Source organism: Schistocerca gregaria, chromosome 6 (genome assembly GCF_023897955.1).
Source record: "Schistocerca gregaria isolate iqSchGreg1 chromosome 6, iqSchGreg1.2, whole genome shotgun sequence".
NCBI classification, from domain to species: Eukaryota; Metazoa; Arthropoda; class Insecta; order Orthoptera; family Acrididae; genus Schistocerca; species Schistocerca gregaria.
The window spans coordinates 389,746,480-389,768,621 of NC_064925.1; the positions used below are offsets into that span (position 1 = coordinate 389,746,480).

Sequence of the window (22,142 nt, forward strand, 5' to 3'; positions counted from 1 at the left end):
ATACATAAAAATCTTGCAGTAAAACCTATTCGTTATTATTGTTCAGTTTAACGAAAAGACCCAGGAAACTTGTTAGTAATAAAATCCATTATGTGATTAAATATTTGTTTAGTTTTGTAGATTATGTCTAATTGTAACTCTATATTTTCTGGGTTTTGGCAACATTAATGATATTCTTTTGACCCGATTGTTACTTTGGAGTGTTTGCAATGGTTTATTAATCTAAATTCTGTAATTCGTATTTTAAAACTGCACAATCTTGTATTGAAATCATCAAAATCACTATGTTAAAGAATGTAAACAGCTATGTTCCAATTTTTGGAATCTACATAGACCTCCGCACTAACTAGGGTGATCCACTCTTCTTTATTTCCCTGGATCTCCCATAGGCTATCACACCAATTAAATTATACCATTTAAATGGTCATGTTTCAAGTGGCATCATGTCATCTTTTCAGATGAGATCCAGCTCTGCAAACAGCACCACAATGGGTGCTCTGAGGGAAATGAACTTCACCAGACTGGACTGATCATTGCTACAAAGGCTCAGCACCTGATGAAATGATATAGGGTGCCACTGGCACACAACACAATCAAATGTAGTTCACCAGTAGTATGGACAGCACATGTTACCTTTCAACAAGGTAGTAACACAAGATCACATACTGGCTATGCTGACTTGACCTACCTCAATGCAGAGGGTGCTCTACAGTTGCAATGGCCAGCACAATCTCCAAATCTCACATCCACTGAAAACATCTGCTCATGCGTTGCCAAGAGATGGATGTGCCATGTCTTACTAACCACTATGACTGATGAACTCTGGCACACAGATGAAGCAGTTTGGAGTGAGGTACTCATATCTGCCACCCCAGCTCAGTGCATAGCTGGGCTACAGTTGCCGTTTGCTACTGGAGGTGGCCTGTCTGTGTGCTAAATTTCACACCCTGTACAACTATAAATCACCCACAAATTTAATCATATAATCTACCTTCTATATTGTAAACACACTATAAGTAACAATTTTCCTGGTGTTACATTTTTACTGACCAGAATTGTACGCAATGGCATTGCAGCTATTGAATGGCAACACTTTCTCTGCGTGGTCTGCAAGGGCATCAACTGCTGAGAACCAAGCAGAAGACTACTGCTTAGCGACTGAAAGTGCTGCTTGATGGTAGTCTGATGTGTTTTGTGATGGATTGTTCTTACTCTTAATAGGATTAGCAGTCTTTTTTGATGCTTTGTTGCCCTATAATAGCACCACAGCATGTGAATTTGAACACTTACCCTCTTATTTCATAGACGAGACGACCAATGTGCCTCATTAGACAAAATTCCCGCATAGGGACAATGTGAGATAGAGTTTCAGTTGTCGTCGTGATATCCTCAAACCTGGAACAGAATTGTAGCTTATATGTGGCTATGAAGTCTCAAAGCTGCTCATTTGATAAGAAAATTACTATACTGTTGAGTAAATAAATTTATGGTGTTTAAGATGCCCATAAGATTATTTTTTCTGCACAAAAAGCCACAAAATGAAGCATGAAATAATCATTTTGGAGAACCCGCAGGCATCAACACTCAACAAAATAAAATAATTTGATGGATCAATGTTTAAAAAAAAAAATCACCATGACAGGTACTGTAGGGGGAAAGCCTTCAAGACCAAATGGATCACCACAGCGAAATCGGACCTGGAGCAATTTGAAATTCTGTTAGAAACCATACAGGAGAGTTCCAAATTCCAGTAGATCAATCTACAAGAGGTATTTCCAATGTTTCTTACCTACAAAGTGAGTACAGAAACCAGCAGAACAAAGCGTGCAGAGAAGAAGAAGCTTCTTCGCAGCCAGAAAAAGAAAGCTTTCTGGGCTTAGAAGAAACAGAAGACCCCTGTCTACATCTACATCCACATAGTTATTCAGCAATTCAAACTTCAGTGCCTGGCAGAGGGTTCATCGAATGATATTCATACTACTTCTCTACCATTCCACTCTCAAATGGCACGTGGGAAGAAGGAACACCTAAATCTTTCCGTTCGAGCTCTGATTTCTCTTATTTTATTATGATGATCATTTCTCTCTGCGTAGGTGGGTGTCAACAAAATATTTTTGCATTCAAAAGAGAAAGTTGGTGATTGAAATTTCATAAATAGATCTTGCCGCAAATAAAACCACCTTTGTTTCAGTGACTGCCACCCCAACTCGCGTATCATATCAGTGTCATCCTCACCCCTTTGCACAATAACATGAAACGAGTTGCCCTCCTTTGCTCTTTTTCAATGTCCTCCGTCAGTCCTACTGGGTAAGGATCCCACACCACGCAGCAATATTTCAGCAGAGGATGGACAAGTGTAATGTAGGCTGTCTCTTAAGCGGGTTTGTCACATCTTCTAAGTGTTCTGCCAACAAAGCGCAGTCTTTGTTTTGCCTTCCCCAAAATATTATATATGTGGTCTTTCCAATTTAAGTTGCTCGTAATTGTAATTCCTAGGTATTTAGTCGAATTGACAGCCCTTACATTTGTGCGATTTATCGTATACCCAAAATTTATCAGATTTCTTTTAGTACCCATGTGGATGACCTCACACTTTTCTTTGTTTAGTGCCAATTGCCATTTTTTGCACCATACAGAAATTCTCTTGAGAACATTTTGTAGTTGGAATTGATTGTCTGATGATTTTACTAGATGGTAAATTACAGTGTCATCTGCAAACAACCTAAGGGGGCTGCTCAGATTATCACCTAGATCATTTATGTAAATCAGAAACGGCAGAGGGCCTATGACACTACCTTGTGGAATGCCAGACATCACTTCTATCCTTCTTGGTGATTTACCATCTATCACTATGAACTGTGACCTCTCTGAGAGGAAATGACAAATCCAGTCACACAACTGAAATGATTACTCCATATGCATGCAATTTGATTAATAGTCGCTTGTGAGAAATGGTATTAAAAGCCTTTTGGAAATCCAGGAACACGGAATCGATCTGAGATCCCTTGTCAACAACACTCATTACTTCATGGGAATAGAGAGCTAGCTTTGTTGCACAAGAACGATATTTTCTGAATCCATGTTGGTTATGTATCAATAAGTCATTTTCTTCAAGGTGATTCATAATGTTCGAGTACAGTATATGCTCCAAAATCCTACAGCAAATTGAGGTCAGTGATATGGGCCTGTAATTCAGTGGGTCACTCCTATTTCCTTTCTTGAATATTGGTGTGACCTGAGCTACTTTCCAGTCTTCAGGAACAGACCTTTCGTCAAGTGAGCAGTTGTCAAACCCTATGGTCCTAAGTAGTTGCAGACAAAAAGAAGGAAAAGAAGAAGAATATTTTTATGTTTGTTCATGTGTGGTTTGTGCTGTGTTGTTCATTTGAAATTGAAAAACATAAAGGTTCTGCAGTATCTACACTTAATTTAAGAAGAAGAAGAAGAATGTTTTTATTGTTTGTTCATGTGTGGTTTTTGCTGTCTTGTTCATTGGAAATTCAATTACACAAAGGTTCTGCAGTATCTACACTTTATTTCAATGTTATCTTCTTCTTTGCTAAAGAGAATACCATCAGTAGAAGGATTACACCATGTAAATAATCTGCTGTTGCTCGTAACATGTTGTGAGTCACTGTAACTATTGGCAAGCATTCCACAGTCTTACACAATAGTTCCACCTGCCTTTTCCTCTTCACTACATGAATGATTATAACAAATGGGCCCTGATGCAAAGCTGTAAAGTACATTTCTAATTTTTTATTTGACTTGGGCTTAATGCAACAGCTTAGTACAAACATAAAATCATACATATAGAGAAATAGCAATATATATATATCTGTACAGCGGTTAGAAGGGGCCAGCCAGTATTATGGGCCACTTTGGCACCAACAATGAGCTCCTGACGCTGGGATGCTCTTTCATTTCATAGCAGGACCTCTTTGGTTGTTATCCCCCTTGCAGCACTGCACCAACAATGAGCTCCTGACGCTGGGATGCTCTTTCATTTCATAGCAGGACCTCTTTGGTTGTTATCCCCCTTGCAGCACTGCGATACATCGATGATATTCTACATCCTGTTTTGTTGTCCTTCATGGCAAGCCATCATGGGCTTACATTTCAGCAAGATTATGCCTGACCATACATCACTAGAGTTTTTTCTGTTTGTATTCATGCTTGCCAGACCCTACCTACACCAGAAAGGTCGCCAGATCTCTCCCCAAATGAGAATGTTTGGAGCATTATGGACATCTTGAGATTTTGACGAGCTAATGCACCAATTGCACAGAATTCAGCATGATATCCCTCAGGAGGACATGCAACAACTCCGTCAATCAATGCCTAGCTAAATAGCTACTTGTATAAGAGTTAGAATTGAACCAAGATGTTACTGACTTGTTCAATTTGTGAAACTCTTTTTCTAGAATAAATCACCCATTTTTTCTGAAATTGTAGTCATTTGTTTGTCTGTGTAGTGTAATGTAACGGACTACTGAAGAGTGCGATACCACCCTTATAGTCGCATCTGCCCTTGCAGGGTCAGTGCTCCAATTTCATTTCTATGATTTTTTTATTTAATATTATTGTATGTAGTATTTAATTTTGCCCAAATCTTTTTATTATATTATTCTATAATGTGAACTTTATTTGTTTATTTCTGGAGAATATGTTGGCACCAGTGTGAGCCAAAGACATTCGTATGTGAAAGGTAGAGTGTCGGAAATTGTTAAGGTGACTGTTGGAGTGAGTTAGTTGGACTGTTGTGGGGAGAGCGTGTTTTTGCGAGGTGGACTGTTGATGGGAGTACGGAAGGAAGTCTGTCGTCTTATATAGAGAGTATCTATAAATAGTATGTGATATGAAGATGGAAATTATTGTGAAAAAGTTAAATTAATAAAAATGAAGAATCAATAGTAAAACAAAAAGCGAGTACCAGTTTTCATTAGCACACAAAGACCCGGACCTAATATTAACAATGTTAGATGGATGGAATGCACCATGGCGAGAATCAAGACAATGAGACCAAATTCAGCATCTAAAGGTAAGGTATTTTAATTAGTTTTAGTATTCTGTGATGTATCATTCTTTTGTCTAAATATTAAGCTTAACATCGTCTGTTGTAGATACAGACCACCCAAGCTGGCGGAGTGTCGTCAATTGATCATCATAATCTCAGGGTTTGAAATAGCATTTAAATGAATTGAAAGTTTGTCGCTTGATATTTGATTTTCACCCCGGACGAAAGAAGGTACATTACAATAGGTACAGCACATCTACTGATTTTTGTCCCATTCGGATAATTCCTTTGTGGTGCGTCGATTTTATTTTCATGTCTAAGAGTGTATTTGATGTTATGTAAATATAACATAAAATACGCAAGACTGTTGAGCTTCTACAGAAGCTTGAAATTTAGGGCGTACTTCAGTGCAAGGTGCTTATAATAGCTTCCACAGTGAAATTTTGTGTCTGGCAGAAAATCCAAAGAGGTTATGGTCATATGTTAAGTATGCTAGTGGCAAGATACAGTCAATGCCTTCTCTATGTGACAGCAGTGGCTATACTATCGATGACAGTGCTGCTAAAGCTAAAGCTAAACACAACCTTATGAATTTCCTTCACCAAGGCAGACAAAGTAAATATTCCAGAATTAAAATCAAGAACAACTGCTAATATGAGTAACTTAGAAACAGATAATCCAGGAGTAACTTGTATCTTTTAATTCATTTGCGTGAAACATGTAATTACTTGCATAGCAATTGGTAGGTAGTACAATACAACATTATACAATCTAATTTTACTTTATAGTAGGAACTTAAGAATGAAGCCCAAATTATTTGACATAATAATACTTTAGATTTTAGTTCCTACAGTAGGCTATAGAAGCACTGCTTAAAGGGCCATGATTTTAGATGTTTTTTGAATGTCTCTCCAGTTATTACCTTTAGTTCATTTGGCAGTGCACTGAAGTATTTTTCTCCCTTAATATATGGACTGTTTGCTGTTTTTTCTGTCTTCTGTGTATCATATGGTAATTTTGTAATTGTCTAGTATTGTGATCACAAATTTCTGCATTATGACATGTATATTTCTTATCTTCTACAGTTAATACTATGCTTTCAAACACATACATAGAGTACATAGAATTTTAAATTCTATAAACAATCCCTTACATGATCTAGCATCTTTTTTGCCTAATATTTTCAAGGCTGTTTTCTGGAGTTTAAATACTTGGTCTACATGAGTTTTGGAAGCCCCGCCCCACAATGCAAGACCATATGCTAGAAATGGATGTATTAAACAAAAATACATCATCCTCATTGTTTGGGCATTGATGTATGGAGCTATTCTTCTTAAAACATATAGGCTAGATGATAGCCTTGCACTTACATTGTCAATTTGTTGTGTCCATAGTAGTTTGCTGTCTATGCATATATCTAGGAATTTACACTCACTGCACATTCTCCTTAAAATATTACTATTTTGAGAATCAATATAAGTTTGCAAATCACCAACATTGAAAGGGATTATATTTGTTTTTTGTAAGTTGACTTTTAGACTGTCATTTTCAAACTTTTCCTTTGCAACATCTATAAATTTTTTTACGTCTATGCCAGGATTAAAAATATCACTTCCCCTACAAAGGCCTGAAGCGTCATCTGCATACATTGTAATGAAGGTCATCTGCATACATTGTAATGAAGGTATCATTTTTTACTATCTTTGGGAAGTCATTAATGTAACATATAAAAAGGAAGCGACCAATTATTAATCCCTGAGGCACACCAAATTTAATATTCCTAATCCTTGATGTATAACTTTTTATTGTTTCTCTATCATTGTGTGGGACTGAGGTACACTGTCTTCTGTTTTTTAAGTATGATGTGATGAGGTGCAATAGTTTTCCACAGTTTTGACAGAAGTACCTTATGATCAACCCTATCAAAAGCCATTGATAGGTCTAGGAAAACTCCAGCTACTTGCATGTCTTCATCAATTTTGAAAAGAGCTTTCAGCATAAATTTAAGTGTTGCAGTCATGGTGCTTCGACCACTTCTGAAACCATGCTGAAAACCTCCCAGGATGTTGTGCTTATTATAATGATCCAACATATATTTCAGAATTATTTTTTCAATTAACTTGCAAAAAATGGAAGTTGAGGCGAGTGGTCTGTAATTTTCTACTAGTTGTTTATCACCTTTTTTTTGTAGAGAGGTTTAACAATGGTTAATTTTAGTATGTCAGGGAACACTCCTCCTCTTAAGACGCTATTTATTAGATGCACCAAAGGATATGCTAGATTTTTTCCGCACTGTTTAAGTAAAAATGGAGAAATTTCATCCAGACAGCGGATTTTTTGTTCTTTCATTCTCTGATGAGCTAAAAATATCCTTAATTTCAAGTTCATGGAGTTGATTAGCTTCAGAATTGGCCTCAGCAAGACTTCCAACAGGTACTTTATCTGTGGTACAAAAGTCAGATTCTATGATATCTATGAAATAGTCATTAAAAATGTTACTGATCTCTTGAGGACTGGTGACATCAATATTGTTATTAGATATCTGTATGCTGGTATTACTTTTTAGTTTTGTTTCATTGTCTCTTATTTCGTTTACTATTTACCAGCAGGTCTTGGAGATACAATCAGAATTTGGTATTAATCTTTTCAGCCTTCAGTCTTTTGACATGCTTGCAAAACTGGCACTTGTATTGTTTTTATTTATTCCTATACTCATTTTTTTTGTCTCTCTTTGTATCCTATACATTTATTCTATTTTTTCTTTCAGTTCTTTGGTAGAATTCTCAAATTCCACAGGTCTTGACTGTCTTGCCTTATTCTTATTCATATTTATCTCTGTGATAGGTATAGTATTATTTAGATGATAAGATAATGTATCTAGAAAGGCATCCAATTTATTATTCACTCCTTTGGCATGAAATACTAGATGCCAAGATTGATGACCAAGTCTCTCGCTCTGTTTGGCAATGTTGATAACAGAGAGATTTCTTTTGTATTCATAAATTTTCTTTGGATTTATAGAAGGATAGCAGTGAAACAAGTTAAATCACTTAATAAAAGCAAGTCTTTTGGTCCAGTCTGCATAACAATTAGGTTACTTTCAGAGTATGCTGGTGCAATAGCTCCATAATTAACAATCATATACAACCACTCATTCGACAAAAGATCCATACCCAAAGACTGGAAAGTTGTGTGGGTCACACCAATATTCATGTAAGGCAATAGGAGTTATCTGCTAAATTATGGGCCCATGGGCGTCAATTTATAAAAATTTTTGGGGGGGGGGGGGGGCCATAGTGGAGGTCTTGCGTGGGAAATTTTCTAAATTTTACATGAAAAATAGTGAGTTTTAAAGCTTTTTTAAGCATTCTAGAGTCATATGATCAACATTAGAACCCCAAAAAACTGGACCCACGATAACTTGACACTCTGGGAAACTCGACAAACCTGACCCTTTTATTTTTTTTTTGCTTTGAAAAAAGAAACAAAACATAAACACACAGTATTTTCATTAAAAGCTAATTTAATTCACAGCAATAATCATTCTTATAGACTATTACAGAGCAGTGATTATATAGCTCTGAAAAGACTGAAATTATACTTAAATAAATCCTAAACTATCATTAAAAGAGTAAAACATATAAATATTGCTGTTGCACAGTAATAGCACTTTGATTAATAAGTGAAATAGCTGATTTAAGCTTACTTTGAATAAGGCTCAGGGTTTGTTAAATAAAAACAATATCTCAAAGTTAATGCTTTAATACAGTTAATAAAGTTCATACAATATGTCTAATCCAGAATGAGATTTTCACTCTGCAGCGGAGTGTGTGCTGATATGAAACTTCCTGGCAGGTTAAAACTGTGTGGCCGACCGAGACTCGAACTCAGGACCCGAGTTCGAGTCTTGGTCAGCCAAACAGTTTTAATCTGCCAGGAAGTTTAATATGTCTAACACTTTCAGTCAAAAAGTATGTAAATAGCAGGTTTTAATTAGGTCTTACACCCTAAACTTATTTAAGTATTTGAAAATAACTAATACAGGACTATAATAATATAGGAATACAATAATAGACTAGTACTAATATTTCGAAACTTAAAATTTCACATTATGTATGTATTTAATTCAATATTTTGTAAAGATTTTTAATGTTGCTCTAAATGCCATTATTTGGGCTAGAGTGTCCTTAGAAAGGTGTAAATGTCAACCGTCTAACTGGGTTACTGAATTTGAAGTCGTTGATGACTGGTCGGGTATCCAATTCATCCAAAACATCTCGGTGGACATGAAGAACAGCTAAGTTGTTTAATCGCTTCTATCCCATTGTTGATCGGAGATATGGCTTCAGACGTCTAAGGACTCTAAATGCCTGTTCTGCTGTTGCTGTCATGATTGGAACTGCTTTGAGAAGCTTATTGCACTTCACTGCTTAACATAACATTTCTCTAACTACAGGCTTGTGTAATGTACTTTCTTACACCACAAAAGTTTTTTTTAAGACCAGTTGTTTTTTATTAGTGACATCGGCTAACATATTAAATTGTAAGCACAGTCTCTCAATGTCTAGATAATTTTTGAAAAACTCAGTTGATTTTTCCAAATTTGTTTCACTTCTGTTTACTAAAAGCAAGCACTCTTGCTCAACTGCAATGGACTCTGTGAGTCGAGTTGAAGCAAACTGCTCAGTAATGCAAGGTTGCACCAATTACAGACTTCAATGTAAATAGCTTTGTAGTATTCCTTTGGGATTTTGAAAGTGTGCGGTGAGCTGGCTTCATTGTTTTCATACTTCTTTGGTATACTTTGATTCCAAGGAATTAAAGGATCATCATTTCGTGAAGGTTTTTCTTTTAAGCACAATTCCCAAAAGTATTCAAAACTATCAAGCCTTCCATTCAATATACAAATCAAGCCCTCATATATTTTTTCCAGATCAGCAACATTTAGCTGAGGGCGTTGAAATTTTCATTGACATCTTCTGCTGGGTTCATTGCATGGCAATAAAGATGTAAAAAGAAATAAGTTTTGATTTTGTAACATTGACTCAACGTAGCCTGCATGTTTGTAACCTGCCACTGTTTTGTCCTCTCCAGAAAATGTTTCAAAAAACTCTAGAAGTTCTTCAAAGTTTTTCTATATTCTCAAGATACTAGAAGCTCGCATAGTCCATTGAGTCAGGCAAAGGGGTCATAGACCAGCTTGGTCACTGGAGCTCTCACAGCATGTGCTTCTGAAAAGTCTCATCCGTTTTTTGGATTCCCTTATGGTGTTTATTAAATTCTTGCGTTAAAGCCATAATATCCCTCACAGACCTAAGATGGCGGAGACTGTCTACAACTTCCAAGTCTAAACTGTGAGGAGCGCAGTGCAAATAATGTATTTTTGGTTGTATATCCAAAATTAACTTTTTTAATCCTTTGAACTTACCTCTCATATTTGAGGCACCATCATAACACTGTCCTCTTAAGTTATCCATTGACAAATCAACACGAACAAGAACGTCTTTTAAAATACTGAACAGAGTTTGTGATTCAGTGCTGGGAGTCTCGTATAAGCTAATAAAGTCTTCGTTGATGATTAAGGAATCATTGACACTACAAATACAAAATGACACTTGTTTGTGAATTGAAGAATCACTTGTTTCGTGAACCATAATAGAAAAATGTTCAGTATTCATGACTGAAGCCAATACCTTTCGCAACACAGACTTTCCTAGTAGATCAATATTTCGTTTTGAATATTGTGGGACGTCTACTTATAACCTGAACACCCTAACCAATCTTTAAACTCAGGTATGTCAGTCTTTTGGAGTTCCAACAATTTAAAAAAAATTGCGTTTATATCTTCGTGCCCTCTAATTGCTAGTCCTTGTCGGCATAGAAATTGTACGGTAGTAAAAATGCTCCCAAGAGCTTAACGGCCTTCCTCCATATCACTGTCTGACTGTTCATTCAATTGGGATGCCACACTTTGGTTAGTGATAGAATTTAGTTTCAGAACACCTTCTTTATGCGTAAACATATTCTCATGAAGATAGAAATTTTCGAAAGCCATTTTCCAGTTAGAAAACCCTACAGAAGTAAATGCCTCTCCTTTTTTTTTTTTTTAAGGAACTTTGTAATAGATTTTTAGCATCTGCCTCTTTGCAGATCTTGCAAAAAACTTTTTCGGTTGATGCTTCATATTCTAGCCATGTATAATTGATCAACCAAGACTTCTGAAATGATCTTCCCTTACCGGATTGTCCACCACTGTAGGTTTACTGTAACCCTTGGACCTTCACATGTACGATGAAACACAGAAATTGCATCGGCATTGATACAACATGCACTGTGACGAGTTCTGTCCAGGCGAGTAACGCTGCAAACGGTCTCTGCTTGGAACGTATCCTGGGCGTCCAGTAGTTGTTTTTGATGCACCAAAGCAGGTTTTCTGTAACCCTAAGCACATGCATGAAGATGACGAAACAATTGACGACATAATGATTGTTGGAGGTTGACTTGCAGCATCATCAACTTCCAAGCGCGCCTTTTTGGTAACAAATTTATTCATTGCAAACTTAATTCACAATACACTAAGAGACTAAAATAAGCGAATAAAATATAGTCATATAAAATAGCCCACTAGACACTAAAGTCGGAGCACTTAACATGTTTTCAGCATGCACTGAACGAAACTATCCACACTGAATGATTGCGACAGCAGGGTCGGCTTTATATAGCCGCGGCGTCGTAATGTCATGAAGCATAAAGGCGACCCGAGGTGGAGGGTTCCAGGCGCTTCTGCTCTAGTCCTTTTGATGTCACCCCGGCCGCAGCTCTGGCTCGCTGGCGCCAGACTTTACTGGAAGATTCAGGCACCGGGGAAATTCGAAGTGTGCCGGCAGCACCGTAACACTATCATGATTCATACCACTCTTTTTCAGTTAACCTGCTTACTACCTAATAATTATTTGTTTTAACTTTTTACTGAATGTTTTTTAAAAGGTAACTATCGTCAAACAAGGAAAATAAAAAAATCCAACATGATTTTGTGATTTTACAAAGCATAATATAACTAATAATTTTCTTAAATTATTGGGGAGGGGTGGGTCCTGCCCCTGAAACGAATTTTTGAGAGGGATCGGGCCCCCTCAGGCCCCATAGAGTTGGCGCCTGTGTACGGGCCCATATCAAAAACGTCGTTATGGTGGAGGATATTATAAAATACATTCTGTTCGAACATTATGAATTACCGCGAAGAAAACGATTTATTGACAAACGGCCAATACAGATTCAGAAAATCTCGTTCTTGTGAAACAAGATAAGCTCTTTATTCGTATGAAGTAATGAGTGCTGTTGAGATGGGATGCGAAGTTGATTCCGTATTTTCAGATTTCTATAAGGCTTTTAACATCATTCCACACAAGCGACTTCTAATCAAATTACATGCCTAGAAGCATCGTCTCAGTTGTGCGAGTGAATTCATGATTGAGAGGTCACAGTTTATAGTAAATGATAGGAAGTCATCGAGTAAAACAGAAGTAACATCTGTCATTCCTCAATGAGGTGTTATGGGACATCTGCTGTTCCTTACCTTTATAAATGATTTAGCCGACAATCTGAGCAGCCGTCTGCATATAATGCCGTCGTTTATCCTTTAGTATTCATCAGAAGATCGAGACAAATTGCAAAACGATTTAGAAAAGATATCTGCATGGTGCGAAAATTGACAGTTGACGTTAAATAACAAAAAGTGTGAGGTCATCCACATGAGTGCTAAGAAGAATCGGTTAAACTTTGGTTACATGCTAAATCAATGAAATCCAAAGGCCATAAATTCGACTGAATACCTAGGAATTACAATTACGAACAACTTGAATTGAAAGAACACACGAAAAATGTTGTGGGGAAGGCGAACCCAAGACTACGTTAGAAGATGCAATAGATCTACCAAAGTGACTGCGTACACTGCACTTTTCCGTCCTCTTTTGGAATACTGCTGCATGGTGTGGGAGCCTTGCCGGATAGAATTAATGCAGGAGACCGAGAAACTTCAAAGAAGGGCATGGCACAGGATTTGTGGTGGACGTCATTAAAAGAAAGACGTTTCCCGTTCAGCGGGATTTTCTCACGGAATTTCAGTCACCATCTTTCTCCTCCAAACGCGAAAATATTCTTTTGATGTAGACCGACATAGGAAGAAACGACCATCACATTAAACTAACAGAAATCAGAGCTCACACAAAGATACAGGTGTTCGTTTTTCCTGTGTGCTGTTTGAGAATGGAGTAATAGAGAATTATTGTAAAAGTTGTTTGATGAGCCCTCTGCTAGGCACTTAAGGGTGATTTGGAGAGCAGCCATGTAGTTGTAGATATAGATGAGCGCACTATTGGCCAGGTGTGAGTTTCTTCGATTTTGTGAACTCATATAAGGAGATGCCATTTTTGTCTTATTAGATGTCCATAGATATTAAAGTTTTTATTCATGTATACTACATACAGAACAACATAACTAGCATATGAGCAAGGGAGGAAATATGCATTTTAATAGAGCTTACACAAGAATTTTACGCGCACCTATTTTCGTGAACAAAGCGTTGGTTTGCGAGCCAGATAAAGCCGAGAACTGCTGCTGGTTAGTGCTGAGAGAGCAAAATCATGTTAAACAGCTCATTCTGTGTACCGACGCCGTTATGTTATGTTCTTTGATGTTGGATTTCCTCTCTGCATCAACATCAGCGTTTGCTGCCTTGTCCCGTGTATTAATCCACCATTTGCTAGAACTTGAGACTTGACATTAAATCCTGAACTTTCTGGGTTGAGACTTGTAATGAGGTGAATGCTATTTCTATATGTTGACTGTGATGCGGCTAGCGGAGACTGCCCTCCGTTAAGAGTATATTGTTCTGTGCTAATTTCAGAACATATCGCTTTGTGTTAGTGTCTAAACCTTTTATTTTTATCGCTTTTTCTGCCAACTTGTTCGCAAAATCCAATCAAATCACTTGCAGATAGGGTCGTAGTCCTTGCCTTCCCACGGTTTGATATTGGGTAGAATAACAACATGAGATCCCGATGGCCTATCAATATTTATTTCGCCCGCTAACCGGGCCAAGCTCTATCCATTCAGGCTGTGTGGGATACGAAAACTGTGGCAGTTAATTTAGCTGAGGTAGTACAGCCATAAATCCTCAACTGAGAAGCCTAGCGCAGCTGGCCAAGGCACAGGGCCACATCCCTACTGGTACTGTCCAGAACCTCACTGACTCTGCAAGTGTTGCAAAAGATGGTTATCCAGGCTTTTGACAGGTGGTCACATTAATGTGACTGGACGGTGTTTTGTGTTGCTGACTCTTGCTCCAAATAAATTTCACACCGAATACTGACACCGAACATAAGCTGGAGGTTCAGCAGCATCTACTAGAAGGGCATTCGTCGGGTTCATTCGCTTTGCTCCAAGGCATATCCGAAGGCATCAGATGAAGTACATGTTAAGCACAGTGTGGTTTGGTGGTGCGATTTCCACTTTAATACTAATTAGTAAACATGATATATCTCAAGGTGTATCTTGTATAGACTGGAGTACTTTACATTGTGTCACGTACAGAGGCACTCATCGTAATCTGCGAGCTCATCTTGGGGCTGTGTCACATGAAGAGCCGTAAAAATTAAGCTGACTGGAGGAAGAGCTAGTTCATAGATTGGCCTACTCCAGCCTCCTAAAAAAATTGCAACAAATATTATATCAGTAGTGTGACCAACGAAAAGTGAACCCAGAATCTTAGATAAGTTGAGGGAGTGGGGGAGGGACAGGGCTCATGTTACAATTTTGAGATTCCAACACCTATACTCTATGAACCACTACCACGTGTATAGCATAGTATACTTCCCATTGTACTAGTTGCTGGGGCTTCTTCCCCTTCCCTTTGCATATGCAGTGCTGAGAGATTGATTGTTTTACCCTTTGAGTCCCAAGAATGTAACAAAATATTAATTTTAAATTTTTTCATAAAACCGACCTTTATTATTATAGTTAGCAACGAATACAAGACGAAATTGGCAAAAAATAAACAATTATTTTAAGGAGGTGGTTTTACTCTGGAAAATCATTTTAAAGATTTTCACAAAACTAGCCTTTATTATCACAGTAAGCAACAAATACTAGAAGAAAATAACAAAAAGTAAAAATTTTTAAAAAAAATGTGTTTTCACTTTGAACCACTGGGACATACAATTTTCAAATACCCATATTTCTAATATTGGATGCCATTTCGCATTTTTACTAGACACAGTCATACATCTCGACACTTCCATGAACTCGTAATGAGTAAAACAATAGTTCTAAATAACAAGCAAAAATGGGCATAAAATTTAATAAAATTACATCAAAAATACGTCTGCACCAGTGGTTTCAGTTCGAAATTACTCATAAAATTAGTAGTACAAACTCAAATTGTATTTAAGATATACTTAATTTCACTGTTAATCTTGTTCTCAATATGATCACCATTCAGAAAAAAACTACGTCACAATCTCTTGCAATTACGTAACACAGCATCCGCGCCGACTGTTACTTTGAACCCTGCAAGTCACTGCTACAATACGCTACATTCTTAGAACATTTTTTTCAGTTTCAACATTTTGTTGATGCAAGATCAGCAAAGATTTCATGAACCGTTTATTAACATATCTGTCATAGTTTCAATGCATATGTTTTGGGATTAGTTGAAAACCAACTATTTCCCTAACCTACTGAAAGCGCCTCATCTTAACAATAAACATCAAAATGACAATACACGCTTTACAAAGTAATCTCAAGTGACTGTCACAACCAACATGAGCCCTCTTAGCTAGTCAGAATGAATCTCTGATTCTCTGGAACGCACTACAGTATCGATTATACGTGGGAGGGGGTCGGCAAGTAGTTGGTAGCTTTCTGAAGATATGTGGCGCCACATGGCTATGCACAAACTACGCAGTTCCCCTAAATTATGGGCCTACGATTTATGGGCGCGGAAGCGGCGCACGATAGCGTCCCAATGGATTCAAATCAAGCTAAACTGATGGAGAAGACATCAACGTCAAAAAAATTGTTCTAATGGCTCTGAGCACTATGGTACTTAACAGCTGAGGTCATCAGCCCCCCAGAACTTAGAACTACTTAAGCCAAACTAACCTAAGGATATCACACACATCCATGCCTGAGGCAGGATTCGAACCTGCGACCGTAACGGTCGCGCGGTTCCAGACTGAAGCGCCTAGAATCGCTAGGCCACAACGGCCGGCACATCAACGTCAATTCAGCATCAATCTTCTTAAGCCAATGTAGCACGACTTTGGCAAGTATCTCACTGCAGCGTACCATCGACGTTAGCGAAGACATCAAGCATAGTACTGCCCCAACGGTGTGAGTTCTTATCACAGTGCACGTTTCAATTAGTTGTCCGCCTAGATGACGGCGTGTTCGGACATTACCATCGACCTGGTGTGCCAAGAAACGTGGTTCATTGGTCCAGGTGTGCAACGTTCACATTGATCCGGAGTGCAATGTCGATGGTCACATGCCCACTGCAGTCATACCTAACGATGTCACTGGGTCAACATGGGAACACGTGTTATCCACTGCAGAGTCCCATCTAAACAATGTGCGCTGTACAAAACATTTGTGCATACACCAGCATTGCACGCTAAATGAATTCGCAATTGCGAATAAGGACAGTCATCAGCTGTAGTATAGAATGAAGACAATGAAAATTTGTGCCGGACCGGGACTCAAACCCGGATTTCCCGCTTATCGCGAGCGGTCGCCTTACTATTTCGCTATCCGTGCACGACCCACAGCCAGACACAAACTTCCATATGTCGTCAGAATAACACAGTCACTGGAATATCGTATTGATAGTGACTTTCAAGTAAAACATAATGGATATACAAGTACAGTTCATAGATGCATGGTTGACAACATATGGAAGTTGGGGTCTGGCCGTGAGTCGTGAATGGATAGCCAAATGGTCTAGCTGGCACGATAGCTCAGCGTGTTCGGTCAGAGAGCTGGTTGGCCTCTGTAATAATAAACCAGAAAGGAAGGATCAACAAACGAACTTGAACGGATGTCATGTGACGTCCGCAACGACCAAATACAACGAACAAAATGCAAATAAAAAAAAGGTAAAGCGACCACTCGATAAGCGGGGAATCCGGGTTCGAGTCCTGGTCTGGCATGAATTTTTGCTGTCGTCATTCCATTCTACAGCTGATGATTGTCTTTTATTCACAATTGCAAATTCATTTAATGTATTTGATAACAGCTGTAGCCGCCTTTGCATCTTAATCAGAATAACATAGGAATTTCAATATCGTAGCATTATACACTGTCGTCGATCTGACACAGATCGGCGCCTATCCTACTTTGCAGATCGGGCAATCTTCCGACTTCTGCGTTGAGTGAGGAAGTATGGATGTCCGACACCATGTCGCCTATTCGTGGTTTCACCGTCCTTCAACCACTTCCCATAGATGCTCACGGGAGTACTAAATGAATGGATAACGAGCTTAGCCGTTCCCGAGATGCTTGTTCCCAGGAGCAGGACCACAGCAATCTGTTCTCTGTCAACGTCGCTTGCTTCAGGGGATTCCCCACCTTGGAGCCTTTATCATCGATAGAAAGACTCCCCATTGGTCTCTGCTCCGTTTATATATTTTCCGTCCCGTTACAAGTGCACACAACGTCATCCGGCGACATTGCAGCTCATAGTGGGCATAATTTTTTGAATCATCTGCGTTAGTATGTTTGTGTTTATGTTGAGAACCAAGTAACAGTCCTCATAGGAGGCGTTGTCCGCTGCAGGTCTTCTTGCGGCGTTGCGACTGCCCAGTTCGTATACAGTGGTTCACAATTTCTATTACTACTTTATGGAAGACGTCCACTTCAAAATCGAGAGTGCGGCGTGTCCGTGGAGCAGGACTGGCGATATTTTTAAAAATATCGTGAATTCGATATATCGATATTTAGACAGAGTAATTGCGAAAAAAATATAAAGTAAAAATATCGGCATTCTATATCGCCATTTCTATATCGATGAAAAAGTATCGCCGGTGTACATCCATGTCTTCTTGGAAAAAATTACGATGTATCGATATTTCATTAACAGCTCTACCGTGGGGTTCCACAGTCAATCCTCCCAGTTGTGAACGTGCGTCCATTGCAGTCATTATTGTAGTCGGACGAAAATGCCATAATTACACAGGGACTAACGATGGCGCCCTCTTCCCAGTTTTTGTGCTTACCGTGATGCGGGAGATTTGAAAGGGATCCGATCTTCGAACATATTTTACATCCAAACGAACATTCCTGGACAAGGGCTCCCTGTCGAAACTGTATCGACTATCTGTCCTCTGCAACCCCAGAAGCCTGCAACAGGAATTGTGAAGCTGCCTTTATCTACATCTGCATGACTATCCTGCAAATCAAATTTAAGTACCTGGCACAGGGTTCATCGAACCACCTTCACAATAATTCTCTGTTATTCCACTCCTGAACAGCGCGTGGAAAAACAAACACCTATATCTTCCCGTGCGAGCTCAGATCCCTAATTGTATTATGATGATAGGAATAAGTCCCTGCAGTCGCACTGTCCTCTGTGTCCTCAGTGGCTCAGATGGATAGAGCGTCTGCCATGTAAGCAGGAGATACCGGCTTCGAGTCCCGGTCGGGGCACACATTTTCAACTGTCCCATAGATGTATATCAACACTTGTCGGTAGCTAAGCGTTTCGATTTAATTATCATTTCATTATGATGATCGTTTCTTCCTGTGAAACTCGGCGACAACAAAATATTTTCGCATTCGGCGGAGAGAGTTGGTGACTGAAATTTCGTGAGAAGGTTCCACCGCAACGAGAAACGCCTTTGTTTTAATGATGTCCACTTCAAATTGATCACATCCGTGACACTCTCTCCCCTCTTTCTCGATAATACAAAACGTACTGCCCTTCTTTGAACGTTCTCGGTACACTCAGTTAATCCTATCTGGTAAGAATCCCACATCGTGCGGTAGTACTCCAAAAGAGTATTGTAGGAAGTTTCTTCAATAGATCTGTCGCATTTTTCTAAGCGTTCTGCTAATAAAACACAGTCTTTGTTACACATTCCCCACAACATTTTCTACGCGTTCTTTCCAATTTAAGTTGTTCATAATTGTAATTCATAGGCATTTAGTTGAATTTGTGGCTTTGGATATAGGGTGTCTCAGGATGTATGGTCAATATTCAGGGCTATGACAGGAACGATCATTCGAAGCAAAAAATGTAGTAAACATGGGCTCTAAAATGCGCACCTTAAAAGGCCGTGAGCACTTCTTCATCTTTCGTAATGTGAAACAAATCTCCTTTACGGCAAGCTCTCTGCTTTACATATTTTGAGATGAGGTCCAGTAAAAATGTGCTCTAAACCGCATACCTTAAGAGTTATGAGGTCTTATTCATCTAAGCTACTATGAAACACATCTCTTTTACGGAACAAGTGCTCATAGCTCTTAGGACATGCATTTTGGAGCCCACTTCATTGGACAATTTTTTTCCAATTTTCGTCCATACTACCTCCTCTCAAAATATGGAGAGCAAAAAGCTTGCATTAGGAGAGATTTGTGACACAGTATCCAAGACGAAAAGGGCTAATAGCTTTAAGGCATGCATTTTAGAACCCATGTTTACTAGACTTTATTGCTCAGAATGATCGTTAATTGTCATATTCCTGAATACATTCATCCTACAAACATCTTGTATACCAGCATTATCTATGAACAGCCTTACGGTGATTCAGAAGTTACCTCTAGAGGAGTCAGCTGAAAACCTTCCCACATCACACCATCCTGTCTCAATCCAGTTTCATAATTTTTATATCATCATCTCAACAATACTGAAATTTTCGAAGCTTGTTCCGTAGTTTTCACCGTCGGTACTACCACTCACTTCTTCACGTATAAATAAATCTAACGTAGTTACCTGCAAGCGGAGGCGTCTGTTTTGATATACTATTTTCTATGTCTGCACTGCGAGATAATAGGTTTACTACTTTGAACTCGAGCATAGCCACGTCACTGAGTGAAGTGGTTCAGAGGTTCAGGGATTGGCCAAAAAAATGAAAATATCGCGAGAAATGATGCTAGCTAAGATTTCAAGTTGCGCTGTTCTACTTCACTGCAAACTGCACTGAGTGCATTACGTCGGAAATAAGTGAATTCGAAGGTGGGCAAATTGTTGATGCTCGTATGGTGTGTAATTCCGTAACCAAGGGATCCGAAGTGTTTACTGTTTCAAGAGGCACCAAATCGAAGTTTTCTGCCGCATACAGGGAAAGCTGGAAAAATCATCAGGTAAATCAGAACGTGAACGAAAGTGTGTGTTGAGCGTTCGTGACGGAGCTCATTGAAGAGGGTTGTGACGAAAAATAAGATGACGACTGCTGCAAAGGTCACTGCAGAACCGAATGTCGCACTCCCGGACCCTCTCAATGGTAAAACAACTTGTAGGCAGCTACAAAAGCAGGGGATTTCAAGGCGATCTGGCATTCCAAAACCACTCATCAGTGATGAAAATGCCTATAACAGGACAACGTGGCGCGGATGCCGTAAAACCTGGACTGTGGAGCAATGGAAGGTCGTCATTTGGTCAGATGAGACTTGTTTCATATTGTTCCCAACTTCTGTCAGACTTAACGTCACAAGAGTGGAACAGGACGGTAGTTCGGTGATGGTTTGTGCAACCACATTGTGGTATTCCATGAGCCCCATTGGTTACTCTGCAAGGTCGCAATACTGCCAAGGAGTGTGTGCCCATTTCGACAGAGCAAATCCATCCCAATGGTGATGCAGTGTTCGAAGACGACAGGGCCGCTGCTCATACAGCTTGCATCTTCCAGGACTTGTTTTGTGAGGACGGGGTTGATTTATCCTGGCCATCATAGTCAACAGATGTAATTATTATTGAGACTTTGTGGTCTACTTTGGAGAGAAGGATGCGAAATCGATATCCACCTCCGTCATCGTTACCTGGACTAGCCACTATTTTGCAGGAAGAATGATGTAAGATTCCATTGAAAATCATACAGGACCTGTATTTATACATTCCAGACGAGTGGAAACTGTTTTAAACACCAACGGTTTTTGTACACCGTATTAGGCAGGGTTTTGTCTTGTGTTTGTAGTGTTTCCATATTTTTGTCCACCCACGTGTGAGATTGGACTCGCATTGAAGTGGCGGCAGTACAAACGCTCCTCCATCCATTCAGATTTCAGTTCTTTGTAGTTCCCTAAATAGTTTACTACATATGCCATGAAAATGATACAGTGATTCCCTGACTCTCAATGGGAGTTTGTGCTCCGTCCCTAATGATCTAAACGTTAACGAGACTTTAACTCCTACTCTTCTTCCCTTCTAGCCAAATAGAGCCAGTTGCTTTCACACTACGGCCGACATCACAATTGGCATTAGCAGTTAATTTGAAAGAGAATCAAGTCTTTTTACGGATTTCAAACCAACTCTTTGTTAGAAACTGTGCCACATATTATACACTGGTGTGCAAATTGTAAGAATGAAAGCAGCTTTCGCATGATGTGTTACTGCCAAGTAAAATAACTCAATGAAACTTCGGCCATATATGGAGAGAACTGCTACAGTACATTACATTGCAGGAGGCAAATGAAAGAAACATGCAATGAGACGAAAAGAAATGAAGCTTTTATTCAAAGACAATAATTACACTGCGGTAGCGTTCTCGTTTCCCGCGCACGGGGAACCCTGCCTCGAGATGACTGGGTATTCTTGTGTCGTCGTTATCATCATCATTCATCCCCATTACGGTCGGAGGAAGGTAATGGCAAATCACCTCCGCTAGGACCTTGCCTAATACAGCAGTGTGGGTCTCCCGCATCGTCCCCTACACTCCTCAGAGTACGGGACCTCATCATCATCACCATCATCATCATCATCAATTACACGAGTCACTGCGATTTATTATGTTCTCTTGGACTTTGCAAAAGGCGGGATATGTTTCTGAATGTGATGTGTCGTCACCAGCAACGGCAATGCATGCTCTCTAATGTGCTCCAATGCTTACCACAAGTAATAAGGAATTCTTGTAGT

The 22,142-nt window shown here is 39.1% G+C and overlaps 1 protein-coding gene across 2 annotated transcripts in view; it reads right to left on the reverse strand.

Moving 5' to 3' along the window:
- Positions 1–22,142, reverse strand: part of LOC126278603 (uncharacterized) — a 398,515-nt gene that overhangs the window by 13,714 nt on the left and 362,659 nt on the right. The window contains exon 10 of one of the 2 annotated variants that reach the window (XM_049978838.1): positions 1,291–1,395. The exons of the other annotated variant lie outside the window; for it this stretch is intronic. Within the exon in view, the coding sequence (XP_049834795.1) occupies positions 1,291–1,395 (105 nt within the window). The remainder of the gene's footprint in view (positions 1–1,290; positions 1,396–22,142) is intronic. 2 annotated transcript variants of the gene reach the window in all.